The 19,372-nt window shown below is 43.0% G+C and overlaps 1 protein-coding gene across 1 annotated transcript in view; it reads left to right on the forward strand.

The window, feature by feature from the left end:
- The window catches only part of cd81a (CD81 molecule a), a 64,205-nt gene extending 53,604 nt beyond the window's left edge, over positions 1-10,601 (forward strand). The window contains exons 6-8 of the mRNA XM_084056875.1: positions 4,711-4,812; positions 5,528-5,611; positions 9,854-10,601. Coding sequence (XP_083913001.1) covers positions 4,711-4,812; positions 5,528-5,611; positions 9,854-9,916 — 249 coding nt within the window. The 3' untranslated portion in view covers positions 9,917-10,601. The remainder of the gene's footprint in view (positions 1-4,710; positions 4,813-5,527; positions 5,612-9,853) is intronic.
- Positions 10,602-19,372: the final 8,771 nt, after the last annotated feature.

A 19,372-nucleotide genomic window follows, 5' to 3' on the forward strand; every position in this document is an offset into this window, starting at 1 on the left:
CCGTTAGGGTCCATTTGGTTCCATTTGTACAGATTTACAGACCTATAAGGGTCCATTTGGTTCCTGTCCATCAATTAGCTGGGGACCCCCTGGAACTCCCTCAAGGACCCCTGGGGGTCCCCGGACCCCACTTTGAGAACCAATGACCTAGAGAACGTAGAGAATATACTTAAGCAATATTACACCAGAGGGTGTGCTTTACCGTCATTATTGGCACACCAGTGATGCGGTCAGGAGCGAGGCGAAGCCGAGTTCCGCCAGCATCACTGAAGTGCCAATAATGACGGTAATACGATTATACAACAGTTACCAACAAAACACATCCAAATGTATTCATATTGTGGGGCAATTCATAATAAAAATGTTTGGCTATTATCCGTTTCCCTGTAAAGAGAAGAGTTTATTTGACTGAGACATTAAATAGTCCCTGTAGCAGCGCTCTGAGGCACCGTCTCATCAACACAGCTGATTCCAGTAGGCTATATGCTCCGTCGTACGACCGTGTCACATGGCCAAAAAGAACTAATCTACAAGCTGACAACATGTTGCGATGGCGACGCGTTGTGAACTTGTAGATCGGCTATTTTCGCCATGCGCTACCTTCGTACGATAGTCCCGGAAACATTTCACAGCCCAAGCTGTTGACCTGGCTGTAGTGACTTCATTCCTAGACTTCTCTATTTATCGAGTTCTTCACTTGTCATTGGAACATGTCTCTCATTTGGTTTCGCGTTCTCCTTCTCATCCTCTTCTTCTAACCATTGAACAACCGTGAGTCCACCAAATAAGTCAAAATGAACAACATAGTCCATTTTGCGTAGCTGTTTGTTCTCCGGTGGCGGCGGTGGGTCAGGCTACTGTCTGTTTGTTTTCCTACCGTGGGACAGCGTGAGTCACAGCACAGCTGTGCCATATATGGTCTAATCAGGTGCGGACTGCAGTGCGGAGTGATTGTCTCCGCCAGAGGTGGAGAGTGTGTTTTCGTCTCCGTCCTTCCGTGTGTCCGGCCAAGCTAACATTGGTCAAGCTTCACGTGACATGTGACAATATGTTGAAAGGGTGTGCTTTGATTGGCTAGCGAGACGCATGACGAAATAGAAACCTATAAATAGGTGTGTCACTTCAAAAAATCATTAATATTTTTTGAAGTGAGCTTCCATCAGCCAAGCTAACATTGGTCAAAGTGACACGTGACAATATTTAATATAAATAGGTAAGACAGGATTAATCAGGAACAGTACTGGCGGAGACCTGTGCTCCGAGGAGCACATTTTCTAGTTTATTAATGTGATTAGGCCCGTGCTATCATGCTGGTTTGAAGCACGGCTAGATAGCTATTTCAACCAATCAGATTGCTTGGTTGGAACTACCTGTTGTATAATGTACAATACTATTTATTTTTTCTTTTCACTACTGGCTGTCCAGAATAATAACCCTTATATATGAAAAGTAATATTAATACTTATTGGTCTTCATCAAATCTAATGAATTAAAGGGACATTTCGCCGATTTTGCATCAAACCCCTATTTTTTATGAAGTCTAGGACCCATAAACATGATGTTTTTGTTGTGTTTTATCTGTATTTTTTGTCTCCGCCAGGAGACTATGTTTTCACTTTCCGGATAGGACACTTACACAGACAGGACACTTACACAGACAGGACAGATAGGACACTTACACAGACAGGACGGATAGGACACTTACACAGACAGGACAGATAGGACACTTACACAGACAGGACGGATAGGACACTTATACAGACATTGTGTCATGTTACTATGACACAGTAACATGTTCTATTTTTTGTAAGAATTAGAACATTCCCAACATTCCCAACACAAGTCTGCTGGCGGAGACTTGTGCTCCGAGGAGCACTTTTTCTAGTTAGATTTGTATCCATATCCTCAGAGACTATGAGTCATTTGACTCATAGTCTCTTTATCTCACCTTATTTCCTGACCACATGACTACAGGTGACTACAGGTGTAGTTCAATCAGTCAGTCAGTCAGTCAGTCAGTCAGTCAGTCAGTCAGCGGCAGGGCCCCAAAGCATTATGGTCATTGTAGTAATGCAGCAGTCCAGTCAAACACACAGACTTCTAGGCCTATATTTTTCTGGCCATAGGGTGCAAATTTCAAATGTTGCTACTGTTATCTACTACAAATATTATATTAACATTGAGTGACTGTAAGTTCTTCCAGAGGTGAAATGCTCCTTTAATATGTCATATGATGGTGTTATTTAACAGTTTAATACGTATAGGAGACATTGTACATTAAAACGTGACATCACCATGACGCCCCCGTGTGGCCACAAGCTGAACATGCAGCCAAATCAAAGATACTTTATTTAGAGTATTGACACCTTTCTCCTTGTGTTTGAGTCTATAAGCTCATTGTTGATGATTAGGTCTGGATCTCAAAGTGGGGGCATGGGGACCCCCAGGGGGTCCTTGGCGGGGGTTCCAGGGGGTCCCCCAGCAAAGCTAGTAAACATAGCATCACAGTAATGTCAACCACTTCATCCATTTATATGTCTGCTATTCACAGTATAGCAGATCTACAAGCTCACAGTGCGGCACAAAGTGAATTGTTGTGAGCTTGTAGATCTGAAATCATGTTGTGCCACGGACCCCCCTAGTGTTGCCAGATTCTGTGAGAGAAACAAGCAACCAGGTCTAGGAAAACCAGACCTGGTTACATCAGCTATTTGAAAATAGCAGATCTACAAGCTCACAACGCGCCGCGATGCGACGCGTTGTGAGCTTGTAGATCTGCTATTTTTAAATAAAATCTTGGCGGGGAAATTATAATAAGCAGATCTGGCAACCCTGAGACCCCCCCCCCCCCCCAGAAGCAAAGATTTGAGGGGAAAAAATGTTCGCTTTATACATTTTCAAAAGCTCATAATGAGCTTGTAGATCTGCTATTTTTGAATAGCCAAAGTATACAGTATGGATTAAGTGGTTAAAATGATCGTGACGCTACTTTAACACGTTTTGCTGGGGGACCCCCTGGTTCCCCCTCAAGGACCCCTGGGGTCCCCGATCCAAGCAGAGTGTGAGTTTACACACAGCTGTATCATTTATATGGGTATTGATGGTGTTTATGGATCTGGTACTCTAAACCCCATACTGGGGTTCTCCCAAAGTGTGGTCCGGGGACCCCCGGGGGTCCATGAGGGATCCAGTGGGGGTCCCCGGGAAAACGTGTTAACTCTTTGACTGCCAGAGTGTGTTCATAATGTACTCACCCAGTGCCATGCAGCGATGTTCCTGTTTTATAACCTTTTCAAACCGCTCACAGACGTTTTACATCCATTATGATCACAAACACGACCCATGCACCAGCCCCCAAAGGGTTAAAGGAGAATTTTGGACTAAAGTTTTATTACCTTTTCTATGATGTTATGATATCTTAGGATGAATGGTACAGTAGAAACATTTCATAACTCCACCCCTGGCCCGCCACAGCTTAAAAAGGTGCGCGGATAGGCCTTAGGTTACATCACATATTTTAATAGCTTTTTTTCTTTCTTGTTTTTGTGAGATCTGACGTTCATAGTGACAGAACACTATGCAAAAAAAAACACAAAGAAAACAGAAGTCTCGCTAGACGAGATTGAAATCTCGAGATTTCAATCTCATCTAGCGAGACTTCTGTTTTTTTCTGTTTTTTTTGGGGACAGTGTTCTGTCACTACCAGTGATGCTATGCTCATTTGAGAAGTGGTTGCTCTCTATTTTAATGACGTGAGGCGCACGTCGCTTAACACCTACAGTACAGGTCACACAATGGGCAATTGATATGCATATAGGCTAATTCCTATGTTAATGTACCTGGCGTGAGTCGGGAGCCTTTGTAAACTTTGATGAAGTGTAAATTTAAAGTAGTCTTAAATCTATGCGTGTGCCTGCGCGTCCCCCTGGCCAAATAAGTGGTTGCTCGGCGTGCAACCCCGTCCACTGAGCATTGCACCCCTGGTCACTATGAACGTCAGATCTAAAAAAAAAAAGCTATTACAATTCTTCTACTGTACCATTCATCCTAAGATATCATAACGATATCATAACGTCATAGAAAAGGTAAGAAAACTTTAGTCCAAAATTCTCCTTTAACTTTTCAGAGCCGAGCTCTCGTGAGGTAGTTTTCACCAGCTCAACCAGGCTGAAGGCACCATATACCGGCAATAATGCACGTATACCCCCCGCTGGCCACAGAACATTTATATATAATATGATCGTGTGTCAGACCGTTGGTAGACACAAAGGGCAGAACTGTACGCCGTCCAGAGAAAAGAAAATATAACCGAAGCTTTCCGTTCGTTTTTCACACCGTGTGAGGTAACTGGTTTCGGCTCGAAAGCACATCTTTCAAGATAAAACCGTAAACAGGAGACGGATCCGGGAGAGTGACAAGTGAGTGGAAAGGGAACCTGATGAGGGATGTCACAGAGAACAGCGCCATCGTTTATTCAACACAAAAAAAATATATATATATATATATATATATATATATATATATATATATATATATATAAAATATGATATATATTTATTGAGACATTTTAACGACACAGATCTTGTGTGGGGGTGAGCTGATCTGGAGCTTTATAAGAGCAAGTTGTCTGTCTGTGACTGTAGGACGCTGACCTACTGTATAATACATAATAATAATAATAATAATAATATGTGTCTTGTTGTGTTCCAGTTGAACTGCTGTGGGAAGGGTCTGGGAACGGGTCTGTTTGACACCATCACAGACAAACTGGGAGTCACCAACCTCTGTCCCCAGACAGACAGCCTCAATGTGGTAAGACGTGTTCACTAGTTTGTGTGACAGTGGTTCAGGAGTAGAGCGGCTTCCACAGAGTTAGTGTAGAAAAACACTGAACCCCTAATTGCTCCTGATGAGCAGGTTGGTGCCTTGCATGGTTTCCTCCATTGGTGTGTGTGTGTGTGTGTGTGTGTGTGTGTGTGTGTGTGTGTGTGTGTGTGTGTGTGTGTGTGTGTGGTGTGTGTGGTGTGTGTGTGTGTGTGTGTGTGTGTGTGTGTCTGTCTGTCTGTCTGTCTGTCTGTCTGTCTGTCTGTCTGTCTGTCTGTCTGTCTGTCTGTCTGTCTGTCTGTCTGTCTGTCTGTCTGTCTGTCTGTCTGTCTGTCTGTCTGTCTGTCTGTAATGCACAATCTATGTAAAGCGCTTTATACATTTATGATTAAATGTGTTCACGTTAGGGGCAAATATCCACCAATCAGAACAGGGAGCAGAGCTAAGTAACTCTAGTGAAGTCCAGTGAGGCGACTCATGGCTCTGTACGACACACTGTTCTAAAGTTATGCAAAAACTATTGAAATATCGACTATCAAATATTTACGTTTAATTTCCCTCCCCTCCCCTCCCCTCCCCTCCTCTCCTCTCCCCTCCTCTCCTCTCCTCTCCTCTCCTCTCCTCTCCTCTCCTCTCCTCTCCTCTCCTCTCCTCTCCTCTCCTCTCCTCTCCTCTCCTCTCCTCTCCTCTCCTCTCATGGTAGAATTGTCATTCTAGGATCCAGGAGCTGTTTTCCACTAAGATTTATCTGATCGGTATCGCCGCCCTGGTGGTCGCTGTCATCATGGTGAGTACAGCTTGAGTAATAGATTGCATATGGTATATATACATATCAGGGTTAGAGTAATAGATTACATACATATCTTCCCTCCTTCGAACACGGGCCAGTTGTGTTTGTGTAGCCGGATGCACCGTGGTGGATCCTAACCAACAACCTCCTTTCATCACTGCGCCACCGAGCGCTCCATATACACTTAAAGGACGACTTCACCACTTTTCAACATATCTTTATATAATAGGTCCTCACTAATGCTCAAGATAAAATGGTACAATTTTTTTCTAATCAGTCTGTGTCTCAGAGGAGGGCTGTAGACAGTTCAGAAACCCGTCTACCAGTGACATCATCGATGGGGAATCCAAGCTAATAGAAACTGCAGGCTTTGTATTCCTGGAAAGTTGCAATGCAATAATAGATCCCATTGTTCTCGCCTTAATACAAATCTGAATAAAATAAATGTTATCTTTTTGGAGAAAAAAAATCCTGCCTAACGATGATGTCACTGGTAGACAGGTTTCTGGACTGTCCACAGCCCTCCTATGAGACACAGACCAAGTAGGAAAAAATTGTATAATTTTATCATGAGCATTAGTGAGGACCTATTATATGAAGATATGTTGAAAAGTGGTGAAGTCGTCCTTTAAATATAAAAATATACTACTTTTTTTAATTACATTTAAGGCCCATTATTTCTACAAATGCTGCCAATTGTTACAAAATCTGTCATTTTCCGGATAAACAATGAATCGAATTTAATGGGATTCTAGGTAACTTTAAGCCTAAATTTAGAAATATTTATATATATATATTTTGCATTTTTTCCCCCTCTATCATTCCTGCATTGAAACACAGTCCTCTTTCTGAAATCCGTATTTTCCTACTGTTTATGTTTTGACATCCGTAAATGAGACGCACGCACGTGCACGTCCGTGCACGTGCGAACTCTGTCCTATCTGCGTACTCGCTCAAGGTTCTGTGATTGACAGTATAGGTTGGCCAATCAGGTGGCGAGTTCAAGTGAAACCGAATGGAACCGAGTCCAGCCTGAGTGCACCCGAGCAAAAATGAGCGGCAGCCATCTTGTCTATGCGCTATTTTTTGGTTTTGGTTTTAAAACTTTAAAAAGCTCTCAAACTTATTTTTTGAGGCACGGAATTTACTTTTAAAATAGCGTTTGGATAGAATGTAGTTGTTTAACTTCATATATGTGGTCAATTAAACATGACAGAGCCTATTTAAAAATAAAAACTCAGAGAACCGGCAGGGGCGGGCAGTGACACGCATTGTATCCGAATAAAGCAACCTATTTTCGGCATGGCCCGTTCAGAAGTCCCCCTGCGTCACTTGTCTGGTGATCGGGGAAACGAACTGCTGATGAGGAGGGGGGGGGGGGGGATGTTTGACAACAGTTTTTTTTATTTGTTTGATCTCTGAAGTTGCCTAGAATCCCTTTAAAGAGACAGTTCACCCCTCAAAAAAAAATTGTTTACAACGCGTCGTATCGCTTGTGAGCTTGTAGATCGGCTATTTTCAAATAGCCAAAGTTTAAATAGGGCTGAAGTGGTTTATGTATGTTTTGTCATAATAATTAAAATCTACTAAGACACTAGAAGTAACTCAAGTTTTCGAATAATTGTAGTGGAGTAAAAGTATAATATTTGCCTCTGAGATGTACTGGAATAGAAGTAAAAGTATTGCAGATTTGAAATAATCCAGTCAAGTAAAAATACCTTAAAATTATACTTAAGTACTAGTGATGTGCGGGTCGGGTTTTTTCACGCCCCGCCCCGCCACGGAACACAACCCGCCCCGCGACCCCATATATAAATCTATGGCTCAACCCGCCCCGCCAACCCATATATAAATCTATGGCTCAACCCGCCCCGCGACCCCATATATAAATCTATGGCTCAACCCGCCCCGTGACCCCATATATAAATCTATGGCTCAACCCGCCCCGCGACCCCATATATAAATCTATGGTTCAACCCGCCCCGTGATCCCACATATAAATCTATGGCTCAACCCGCCCCACGAACCCATATATAAATCTATGGTTCAACCCGCCCCGTGAACCCACATATAAATCTATGGTTCAACCCGCCCCGCGACCCCATATATAAATCTATGGCTCAACCCGCCCCGCCAACCCATATATAAATCTATGGCTCAACCCGCCCTGTGACCCCATATATAAATCTATGGCTCAACCCGCCCCGCGACCCCATATATAAATCTATGGCTCAACCCGCCCCGCCAACCCATATATAAATCTATGGCTCAACCCGCCCCGTGACCCCATATATAAATCTATGGCTCAACCCGCCCCGTGACCCCATATATAAATCTATGTCTCAACCCGCCCCGTGACCCCATATATAAATCTATGGCTCAACCCGCCCCGCCAACCCATATATAAATCTATGGCTCAACCCGCCCTGTGAACCCATATATAAATCTATGGCTCAACCCGCCCCGCGACCCGTGGTAAAAAAAAAAAGGTAAAATCATGAAGGAAAATAATCTTCCAATATACACCTGATCATTACACCTTGTTACGTTAGAGCTGAGCTTCTTTCCACTTTATCACAGATGCAATCTGTTCCTGTTGTTATAGATAACTATATTATATGATCTACTATATCATGCAGAGATATGTCGCTTGCCAAAAATGAAATGAATAAAGAGGGCATGAGTGCTGCGAGACGAATACCAAAACGCCTGCTCGCGGCTCGCCCCAAAACACAGTCGCCCCGGGGAAGATCCGGCGGTATTCGCCTGGTGTTCCTACCTAAACATATCAGTAAACTATGCCTAACCCTAACCTTATTCCTAATCTTAACCTCAGTAAAACTATAGGCTACTTAATCCTAAATCTATTTCTACCCTTATCCTCAGTAAAACAAATACAAGAATACAAGAACCGTTGGTCCGACTGAAAAATGGGGGCGAGGGTGTTTTGGGGCGAGTCCTAATTACCCTGCGGGCTGTGGTTTCCCTGCGCAACACCGTCGCACAGTGTAAACAAATGAATATATATTTTGGGCTTTACATCGATTCTCATTCAACCTTGATATGCAAAAGTAGGTTTTGTTTTGTTAACGTTATTTATATATGTCATGATGTGGCCTTGTGCGAGGTTGATTACTTGCCTCTATAGTTGCTTTCACCAACTTTCACCATTGCAATGCAGACAGACAGTCACTGTGCTTGCATAATATCCACGACCCACACGTGTTCGGGACGGGTCCCTTTATCGACAATTGGGTCCGGCTTGGTTCAGATTCTATCACCTCGGAAAATCCCAGTTCTGTTTATCAACACCCGAGCGAGCCAGAGCCACCCTACTCAGCGCCGATCAGGAGGCTGTGTCTGTGTCTCTCAGCTGTGCTCAAAAATAGCAGACATACAAGCTCACAACGCGGCGCATTGAGACGTGCTGTGAGCTTGTAGCTCTGATATTTTCAACGCGCGACACCATCGTACAACGAATAGGCTAATCTATAACTGCAGCGCACAGCAGCAGCAGGCTGTCAGAACCCTTAAACTACAGTCAGATCATGATATAAACTTTAAATGATTATGATTGTAATGGTTGTAGCCAACTACTTTATGCAAATAATAATATTAATAATAGCCTTAAATGATAAAATAGCCTAATAACAGCATTTCCCCTACCGGCCACGGTGGCCGGTGATGTTTATATTTACCGGCCAATTAAACATTTTACCGGTCAATGGCAGGTAAATACCAGCTAACGGAATCCCTGGTATACACCCCAAGTGTATTCAAACTGTTTTATTGTTATTATTCTTATTCTTATTAGGAATAAAGACAAAACAAGAGCATGTGATTTTTTTTTCTTTTTGCGTGTGAGAGTGGCTGACCCGCTCACCCACAGCCCGCATAGTTGCCTCTGAAATTGGCTCGACCCACCCGCGCCGCGGGTTGACCCGCGGGTCCCGCGGGTTACGGGTCGGCCCGCTCATCACTATTAAGTACAGTACTTGAGTGAGTACATGTACTTAGTTACTTTCCACCACTGTCAGCATTAGATTAATTACTCACTCACCTTCTGTAAAGATGACGAAAGAGAACACACTTTTGTGCCATAGGCCCTGCATTGTCTCCACTAAATTGGAGAGAAAAAGTGGGGGAAAAAGCAACAGAAAAAGATAGATGTAGAAATATCCTCATTCTCTCTCTCTCTCTCTCTCTCTCTCTCTCTCTCTCTCTCTCTCTCTCTCTCAGATCTTTGAGATGATCTTCAGCATGGTTCTGTGCTGTGGGATCCGCAACAGCCCTGTCTACTAGATCACCACAGGAGGGCGCTCTCTGCCCAGGACACCGCCAATGACTGGAGAAAATCCTCTCCTCTCTTCTCTTCTCTTCTCTTGTCTTTTTTATACAACTCAGTCATATCTCATACATCCCTCTCATACATTTAGTCATTTTGAGAAGAAAGTTTGTTTTTGTTTTTTTGTATTTGTTCTTCCATAGAACGTTTTGTTTAACACTGTGGACCTTTATAGCTAGTCCCACACACACACACACACACACACACACACACACACACACACACACACACACACACACACACACACACACACACACACACACACACACACACACGTACGTTTCTTTTAGCTGAAGTCCGTAAACTTTCAATCTTTTGTATGATTTATTTTTTTTGTTCAGTTTTTCCTCACTGTATTATGTATATAAATACAATACCTGTATATAAATATATATATTAGCAGTGCTTAATGATGAAGCATGGATGTGCTATTTTACATCTCACCTCTATTTCTCAGCCCCGCTGCTTGTTTGCCTTTTGCCTTTTTCGGACAGAACCGACCACTAGGGGGCCCTAGAGGACAGACGGGTTCAGAGGAAGCGCGTAAACGATTAGATTAGCGCTAAGACGAGGTGGTTTGGCCGGCCCTGGTCCACGACTAACAGGTCAATAACGTTCCCCTTTCTGACGTAAAAAAAAGAAGCCGTTTCGGACGATCCCACGGGGCGGGTGAAGTCCGTCAGAAGACGCGGGAAGGAGCATGTATTACGCTGCCTTTGAACTTGCTTCTGGGATTTGTAGTTTTCCCTTTTTTTATATATATATCTCACCAGGTAATTGACTACATTAACCCCTAACGTCCCTGTTCTGAGCATGTCATGATAGGCCAACATGAAGGCTGTTTTCGGTAAAGAGATTTGTTGTAGAGGAGGGGGGGGGGGGTACCCCGGTTAATGAAGTATTTAGGGTTTTAAGTGGTTAAACTGCCGTGTATTTGGCTGTTGTCCCAGGTCACTGCTGAAATGAGCAGAACACCAGGCGAATGTATGAAACCGTTTGTGTTTGTTTTTGAAGGAAATTAAACCAGTTGCACTGTAGGGGGGGGCGCCCCCCGTTCCCCCCATCTCCATCTCCCCCACGAGAACCAGGTTTGGGAGAAACTTGCGCATGACACGACACGACACGACACGACAGAGACCTGTTTTGGAGCACTGTCAGTCTTAGATAAGCCATAGGAAGGTGAACACATTAACGCCTTATACAGTAAATACCGTTCTGTTGGTTCAGAAACATCTTATACAGTAAATACCGTTCTGTTGGTTCAGAAACATCTTATACAGTAAATACCGTTCTGTTGGTTCAGAAACATCTTATACAGTAAATACCGTTCTGTTGGTTCAGAAACATCTTATACAGTAAATACCGTTCTGTTGGTTCAGAAACATCTTATACAGTAAATACCGTTCTGTTGGTTCAGAAACATCTTATACAGTTAATACCATTCTGTTGGTTCAGAAACATCTTATACAGTTAATACCGTTCTGTTGGTTCAGAAACATATTCAAATCCCCCATTTGAATTCAATGACCCCCGTCCCCCCCGTCCGTCCATGGCCTAATGCATATCAAACTGAGGGTCCTTGGAATTAGAGGGTTTGAGATCCACTGGTTTTAGGGGTACGCCGTCGGAGAAGGAGCCAAAGATTTGACCGTTTGTACAGTTTTTTTGGGGTGTTACGCTCACGTTCGTTCGTTCGTTCCTTGGTGGAGATTCCTCGTCCCTCGTCCTCGTCCCCCCCTTTGTCTCACCGTGTCTCGTTGAATCGACCCGTTCTGTCCCCGCTCGAGAATGTCCCAAATAATCGCCCGTAGACTACAAGTGTCTTTTTATTTTTTATATCCTGGGTCTCTTGTGTTTTAAATGTCCGGCTGAAAGGAGTTTTCAGGTCGTCCTGAATCTAAAGGTTAAAGAGTCCTGTGTTTTCAGGTTGTTCTGAATCTAAAGGTTAAAGAGTCCTGTGTTTTCAGGTCGTCCTGAATCTAAAGGTTAAAGAGTCCTGTGTTTTCAGGTTGTTCTGAATCTAAAGGTTCTCGTTTCTTTGCCTTTTCGTCTCGCTCTGCCCTTTTGTCCGTTCCAGTCTGGGCCGATTCATGGTTCTGTCCATTCACACGTATTCCTACTATTATTGGAACTTTACTAACTAACCCTTTATCCTGGTTTATATGGTCGCTGTCGGGCACAAAACCTATTGTCTCCATACAGTATGTATACGTGTTTTTCAGTGGGAAGGAAACGTAGCAAAACTTTAGTTTTGTGCTACTTTTGGGGAATTTGAATCCAGAAAAGTAACATTTTTGGACATAATGAGCTTTACACCCTACAGTGACCATATAACAAGAGCGCATATCTAACACCCCTCCCCCCCAAAACCAGCCTTTTCCCTCCAATTGTTTGTATCGTCTGAGTCAGCTTCCTGACTCTTGTTCCGCCCGTCTTTTTGTGCTACGTCGTTGTAGTTCAGTGCTACGTCGTTGTAGTCCAGTGCTACGTCGTTGTAGTCCAGTGCTACGTCGTTGTAGTCCAGTGCTACGTCGTTGTAGTCCAGTGCTACGTCGTTGTAGTCCAGTGCTACGTCGTTGTAGTCCAGTGCTACGTCGTTGTACTCCAGTGCTACGTCGTTGTACTCCAGTGCTACGTCGTTGTAGTTCAGTGCTACGTCGTTGTAGTCCAGTGCTACGTCGTTGTAGTTCAGTGCTACGTCGTTGTAGTTCAGTGTGGAGGTGACAGTAAGTGTTTTTCATGGCTGACTGCGGGATGAGGCCATCGGGGAGCTAAAAAACTACAAAGATGGACGCCACATCATCCATAGCGTACAAAGCAACGAGAGCCACGGGCGTGTTGAGTTTGTGTGTGTTTCTGCATGAAAAGCAAAGGGTGCCTAGTGTCTGTTATGTCTGTGTGTGTGTGTGTGTGTGTGTGTGTGTGTGTGTGTGTGTGTGTGTGTGTGTGTGTGTGTGTGTGTGTGTGTGTGTGTGTGTGTGTGTGTGTGTGTGTGTGTGTGTGTGTGTGTGTGTGTGTGTGTGTGTCTCCACTGCCATGCTGCAGTGGCACGGTTTGCCCACCAGAGGGCGGGCGTGTCACACTGCCTTCATTTTGTTTAGAATTCTGACTTTTTTCCCCCCTGTCAGCCCTGAGGCCCCCTGCTGTTACTCAGCTACACCACCGAGGGGAGCTGTTGTCACTGCCTTTAATGTAACCAGTGAATAATATGTCACAGCCTGGGGTGTGGGGAGGGAGCGATTACATCATCCGTAACCGTGGCAACTAGACTCGATCCTCCACCTCCACCCTGAACACTGCCTTGCCAAATGGTTGCTCTGTCTCTCTCACTCTCACACACACACACGCACACGCACGCACGCGCACACACACACACACACACACACACACACACACACACACACACACACACACACACACACACACACACACACACATGTACGCTTTGTACTCCTCTCACACCTCTGTCCACCCCCCCCCCTCACACACAAGTCACCATCCAACTAAAACATTGTTGTCTTGTTAACACTTTATGCCTATAATATTAATATTAAAAATAATGATGATCCAGACGAAACAGAAAGTGTCTTGTTTTAAGCCGTACATCTGCAGTAGTACTGTACTAACATTAGTATATATATATATATATATGTATGTATATGTGTGTGTATATATATATATATATATATATATACAGTAGTATGTATACCTCTGCAGTAGTATTGTTATTGTACTAACGACCCTCAGTGTGTCTGTTGTTGGAGGTTAAAACATGTTAAAGACAATGTTAAGCTTTTTTTATTCTCATTATGTTTAATGTGCGGTACGTCCTCTAGGGGGCAGTGTGGTTCTCACAGCTTAGGGCTCCGGGGGACCCCCACCCACATGGGGGTTATTGGGGGGCGGGGGGGGGGGGGGGGGGGGGGGGGACTCTGAGAGCGGTAACTCTTTCAGAGTTGGTGACTCTGAGAGTGTAACAAATGGAATCAAATGGACCCTTACGGGCCATTTGATTCCATTTGTTACACTCTCAGAGTCATGGGGGGGTCCTTGGTCTAATTCATGGTTAAACTGGGGGGGGGTCCTTGGTCTAATTCATGGTTAAACTGGGGGGGGGTCCTTGGTCTAATTCATGGTTAAACTGGGGGGGGGTCCTTGGTCTAATTCATGGTTAAACTGGGGGGGGGTCCGTGGTCTAAAACGTGGGGGGTCCCTGACATGTAAAAAGCTGTGAGAAGCTCTGACCTCTAAAGAGGAGGAGAGAGAGGGTCAGCAGTTTGACCGGCAGCACAGAGGAGATGATTTAATAAAATCATTAAAATGATGATTTAATAAAAACATTAAAATGATGATTTAATAAAGCATTAAAATGATGATTTAATAAAAACATTAAAATGATGATTTAATAAAAACATTAAAATGATGATTTAATAAAAACATTAAAATGATGATTTAATAAAAACATTAAAATGATGATTTAATAAAAACATTAAAATGATGATTTAATAAAAACATTCAAATGATGATTTAATAAAAACATTAAAATTAATTCATTCAACTCAGAGCTGGAAGAAGTGTTTGGATTTATTATTTTTTTTACGTAAAACTAGAAGTAGTACAATGTAAAATACTCTCTTATAGAAGTAAAAGTATCAGCATCAAAATATGCTCAAAGTGCCAAAAAAAGAATTTCTTATGTTTTTTTGGGTTTTGTTTTTTTTTAAGTTTTCAAAATTTGCCAAAATGTTTCAAAAATAGCCAAAGTATAAAACATGGCTTAAGTGGTTAACGTATGTTTTTTTTATTTGCAATAACAATAATCTAAATCTGCAAAGTAACCTAACTAAACCTGTCAATTCATCTTCAACTATACAGTATTTGCCTCACAGTTGTAGTCGAGTAAGCGTTTAAAGTAAGTACACAAGTAGAGTAAAAGTACTTAGTAACTTTCCACCACTTAGACAGTGTTTTTTACAGTCACTGCCTCTGTGCAGAACACACTCAGCAGCCCGCTGCCGGTTCAAATCTGACTCCTTTCTCCTCTCCTCCACTTTGGTTTGCCCATAAGTACTAAGGGATTAAATGTATTTTACAAATAATCTGTGCGTGTTACTGGTGTCCTTTCTTCTTCCTCTGTGTGTGTGTGTGTGTGTGTGTGTGTGTGTGTGTGTGTGTGTGTGTGTGTGTGTGTGTGTGTGTGTGTGTGTGTGTGTGTGTGTGTGTGTGTGTGTGTGTGTGTGTCAGATATCACAATTTTGGCCAAAATATGACTTAGATAATTGTTATGAGGCTAATTTTGATAGGATGTTCAGATTTATTTTTTTTAATTTGGACTTAATAGATGGCAGTGGTGGAAAAAGTACTCACATGTTTTATTTAAAGGACAACTTTGTTTTTTTTTCCCAAGCGAGATTTATTGTTTATATTGTCATTGAAGTAAATAACAGATGAGTGTTAACATTTTTTAATGTACTGCTTTCTATAGTTTTAGCAATTTTCGCGATCTTTTTTTTTACAGTGGGCGGGGGCATTCTGTCCGGTGGCTAAATATGTCTTTTTTTTACACAATAACCCGGCATTTTCTTTATTATTATTTACAGTAGCTCTTCTATCCCCCAATAACTCACATCTGCCCATCAAAGACCACATGAACTTTTTTATTGTGTAAAAAATACATATTTAGCCACCGGACAGAATGCCCCCGCCCACTGTAAAAAAGATTGCGAAAATTGCTAAAACTATAGAAAGCAGTAAATGAAAAAAAAAAACACTCATCTTTTATTTACTTTAATTACAAGCTAAAATATAAACATTGGTTGTAAAAAAAACAAAGTTGTCCTTTAAGTAAAAGTATAGAAGTATTGTTATCAAAATGTACTTAAAGTAGTACATTATTATTATGCAGAATCAGAATGTCCCATTTCACAGGTTTCAAATGTCTAAAAATCTTTTGAAAATAGCAGATCTACAAGCTCATAATCCTAATTGTAGAGCTTGTAGATCTGCTATTTTCAAATGGCCGAAATGTATATAGGTCTGAAGTGGTTAATGTATGTTTTGTACGAATAATCAAAACCTACAAAGTAACTAACAATTTTACTTTACTTCCTGTTCTGTCAGATAACTCACGAATAGATTGAACCAATATTATAGACCGAATATATTTAAGCAATATTATGGAATGAGAATACAAGTGTGGATGTAATATTTTATCTTGGCGTTCAGGCTCTGCTATATTTTTTGTCCCTGCTCAGCACAATCATACAGCCATCATTAACCATTAAGAGCAGGGAGATAGATATACCATAACATAACAACCCCCATGGGGATCAGACCAATAGCAGAGCCTACTGGTGGTGCTGGGGTGGTGGTGGGAGCAAACGCCGCATGACAACAAGCTAGAAGACACAACCGGATGGAATGCCCGATTCAAGAGAACTTAAATACCCGCCCAATTGGACAGCTGATTGCCACGTCAGTGTATGACGTATGGATCTTGCATGATGTTGTAAACAGCCACATAGAATGAGCAATGCATGTAACCTCTCGAGTGTATACTGCCAGAACTAAACTCGCAGGCTACGTATAATTAAAGTAAAAAATACCTTAAAATTGTACTAAAATTGCACTTGAGTAAATGCACTTAGTTACCTTACACCACCAGCAGACATAATGTAATACTAGAGATGCATTTAGTTAAATGTACGTTGAGCCAGGACAGACTTATAATTACAGTATTACTCTAATTACTCCTCCAGGATGTGGGATCAAATCACACAAACATGTCATTTTCAGGTCTAGTAACTCTGCAGGTCTGTGATCACAACAATATCAGATTACTTTTGGTTTGGTTCTTAAGACAGTTGTACTAAACTCTGTTAAAAAAAAAAAGTGTCAAAGTATCAATACTGCAATGTAGAAATACTCCATTACAAGTAAGAGTCTGGAATTCAAAATGGACTTGAGTAAAAGTACATATAGTATATATTACATTACATTACAGTCATTTAGCAGACGCTTTTATCCAAAGCGACTTACAATAAGTGCATTCAACATAGGTAGGGAACGAAAACTACTAATCACCAGAAGTTATAAGTGTATATTCTGCAAAAACAAGCAACCAAGAGTATACCTAGCGCTAAGGTAAAAGTGCAATATATCAGCTACCTACTTTCTTAAACATGAGACAAAATAGCAAAATCAAATGATCATGAGCTAATACAAATAAGTGTATCGACTAAACAAGATCCAATAAAACAATACAACAATAGAAAACAAGCGTTCGTACAACTAGTCAACAACAAGTAGGACAGGCAAAGAGGAAGGGTAGTGTTTCCTGAAGAGGTGGGTTTTCAGCCTGCGGCGAAATATGGGCAGTGACTCTGCTGTCCTGACATCAGTGTCTCTGCTGTCCTGACATCAGTGACTCTGCTGTCCTGACATCAGTGTCTCTGCTGTCCTGACATCAGTGACTCTGCTGTCCTGACATCAGTGACTCTGCTGTCCTGACATTGACTCTGCTGTCCTGACATCAGTGTCTCTGCTGTCCTGACATCAGTGACTCTGCTGTCCCGTCATCAGTGACTCTGCTGTCCTGACATCAGTGACTCTGCTGTCCTGACATCAGTGTCTCTGCTGTCCTGACATCAGTGACTCTGCTGTCCTGACATCAGTGACTCTGCTGTCCTGACATCGACTCTGCTGTCCTGACATCAGTGTCTCTGCTGTCCTGACATCAGTGACTCTGCTGTCCTGACATCAGTGTCTCTGCTGTCCTGACATCAGTGACTCTGATGTCCTGACATCAGTGACTCTGCTGTCCTGACATCAGTGACTCTGCTGTCCTGACATCAGTGTCTCTGCTGTCCTGACATCAGTGACTCTGCTGTCCTGACAGCAGAGACACTGCTGTCCTGACATCAGTGTCTCTGCTGTCCTGACATCAGTGACTCTGCTGTCCTGACATCAGTGTCTCTGCTGTCCTGACATCAGTGACTCTGCTGTCCTGACATCAGTGACTCTGCTGTCCTGACATCGACTCTGCTGTCCTGACATCAGTGTCTCTGCTGTCCTGACATCAGTGACTCTGCTGTCCTGACATCAGTGTCTCTGCTGTCCTGACATCAGTGACTCTGCTGTCCTGACATCAGTGACTCTGCTGTCCTGACATCAGTGTCTCTGCTGTCCTGACATCAGTGTCTCTGCTGTCCTGACATCAGTGGGAAGTTCATTCCACCACTGTGGGGCCAGAACAGAAAAAAGTTGTGACCGTGTGGATCGGCCAGAAGGACCGTTGAGTGACGAGGCAATCAGTCGCCCCGAGGTGGCAGACCGAAGTGGTCGGGCAGGGGTGTAGGCATCGACCATAGCCCGGAGGTAAGAAGGAGCCGTTCCTTTCACTGCCCTATAGGCTAGCACCAGGGTTTTGAACTGGATGCTAGCCGCTACGGGGAGCCAGTGTAGAGAACGGTGAAGGATGGTTGTGTGGGGTGTATATAGTAGCGGCGGTGGCTGAGGGGTAGAGTGGCCGGGTAGAGTGAACTGGAAAACCACAAGGTTCCCAATTCGATCCCGGGCTCCCCTAGAGTTAGTGTAGAAGTGTCCTTGAGCAAGACACTGAACCCCTAATTGCTCCTGATGAGCAGGTTGGTGCCTTGCATGGTTTCCTCCACCATCGGTGTGTGAATGTGTGTGTGAATGGGTTAATGGCACAATCAATGTAAAGCGCTTTGGATAAAAGCGTTATATAAATGGACCATTTACCATTTATTTTGAGTATTGGGATCAGAATATACTTAACGTAGTGAAAGTAGAAGTACTCATTATGGAGGAAACCGGTTACATGTCGCCTTTCCGACGGTTACTAACCCTATACTGTACCTAACCCTAACCCTAACCACACGTGGAAGCCACATATACGGAGTAGTGGGATGTCGGAATGGAAGGCGGTTACCGAGGAAACCATGCAAGGCACCAACCGGCTCATCGGGAGCATTTAGGGGTTCAGTGTCTTGCTCAAGGACACTTCCACACTAACTCTAGGGGAGCCCCCCATCCCGGGATCGAACTGGGAACCTCGCGGTTTCCAGTCCACTCTACCCGGCCACTCTACCCCTCAGCCACTGCCGCCCTGACATTAAGGATGGCAGTCAATATGAAACAGTGGCCAGACATGTTTTGGTGTGACCGCGCCCTAACTAAAGTTTTCATATCATTGTAAGAGTAAAAGTACAATATTTGCCTTTGGGATGTAGCGGAATAGAAGTAAAAGTACTGAAAATTAGAAATACCTAAAAATACCTCAACATTTTACTTAAGTAACGGTACTTGAGTAAATGTACTCAAACTCAGATGACAGGTATTTAGTGAGTGTAAAGTGTAAACATGTTGGCTGAAGAGATGCTTTGATCCAG

The sequence above is a fragment of the Gymnoscopelus microlampas genome, assembly GCF_963454915.1.
Source record: "Gymnoscopelus microlampas genome assembly, chromosome: 1".
NCBI lineage: Eukaryota > Metazoa > Chordata > Actinopteri > Myctophiformes > Myctophidae > Gymnoscopelus > Gymnoscopelus microlampas.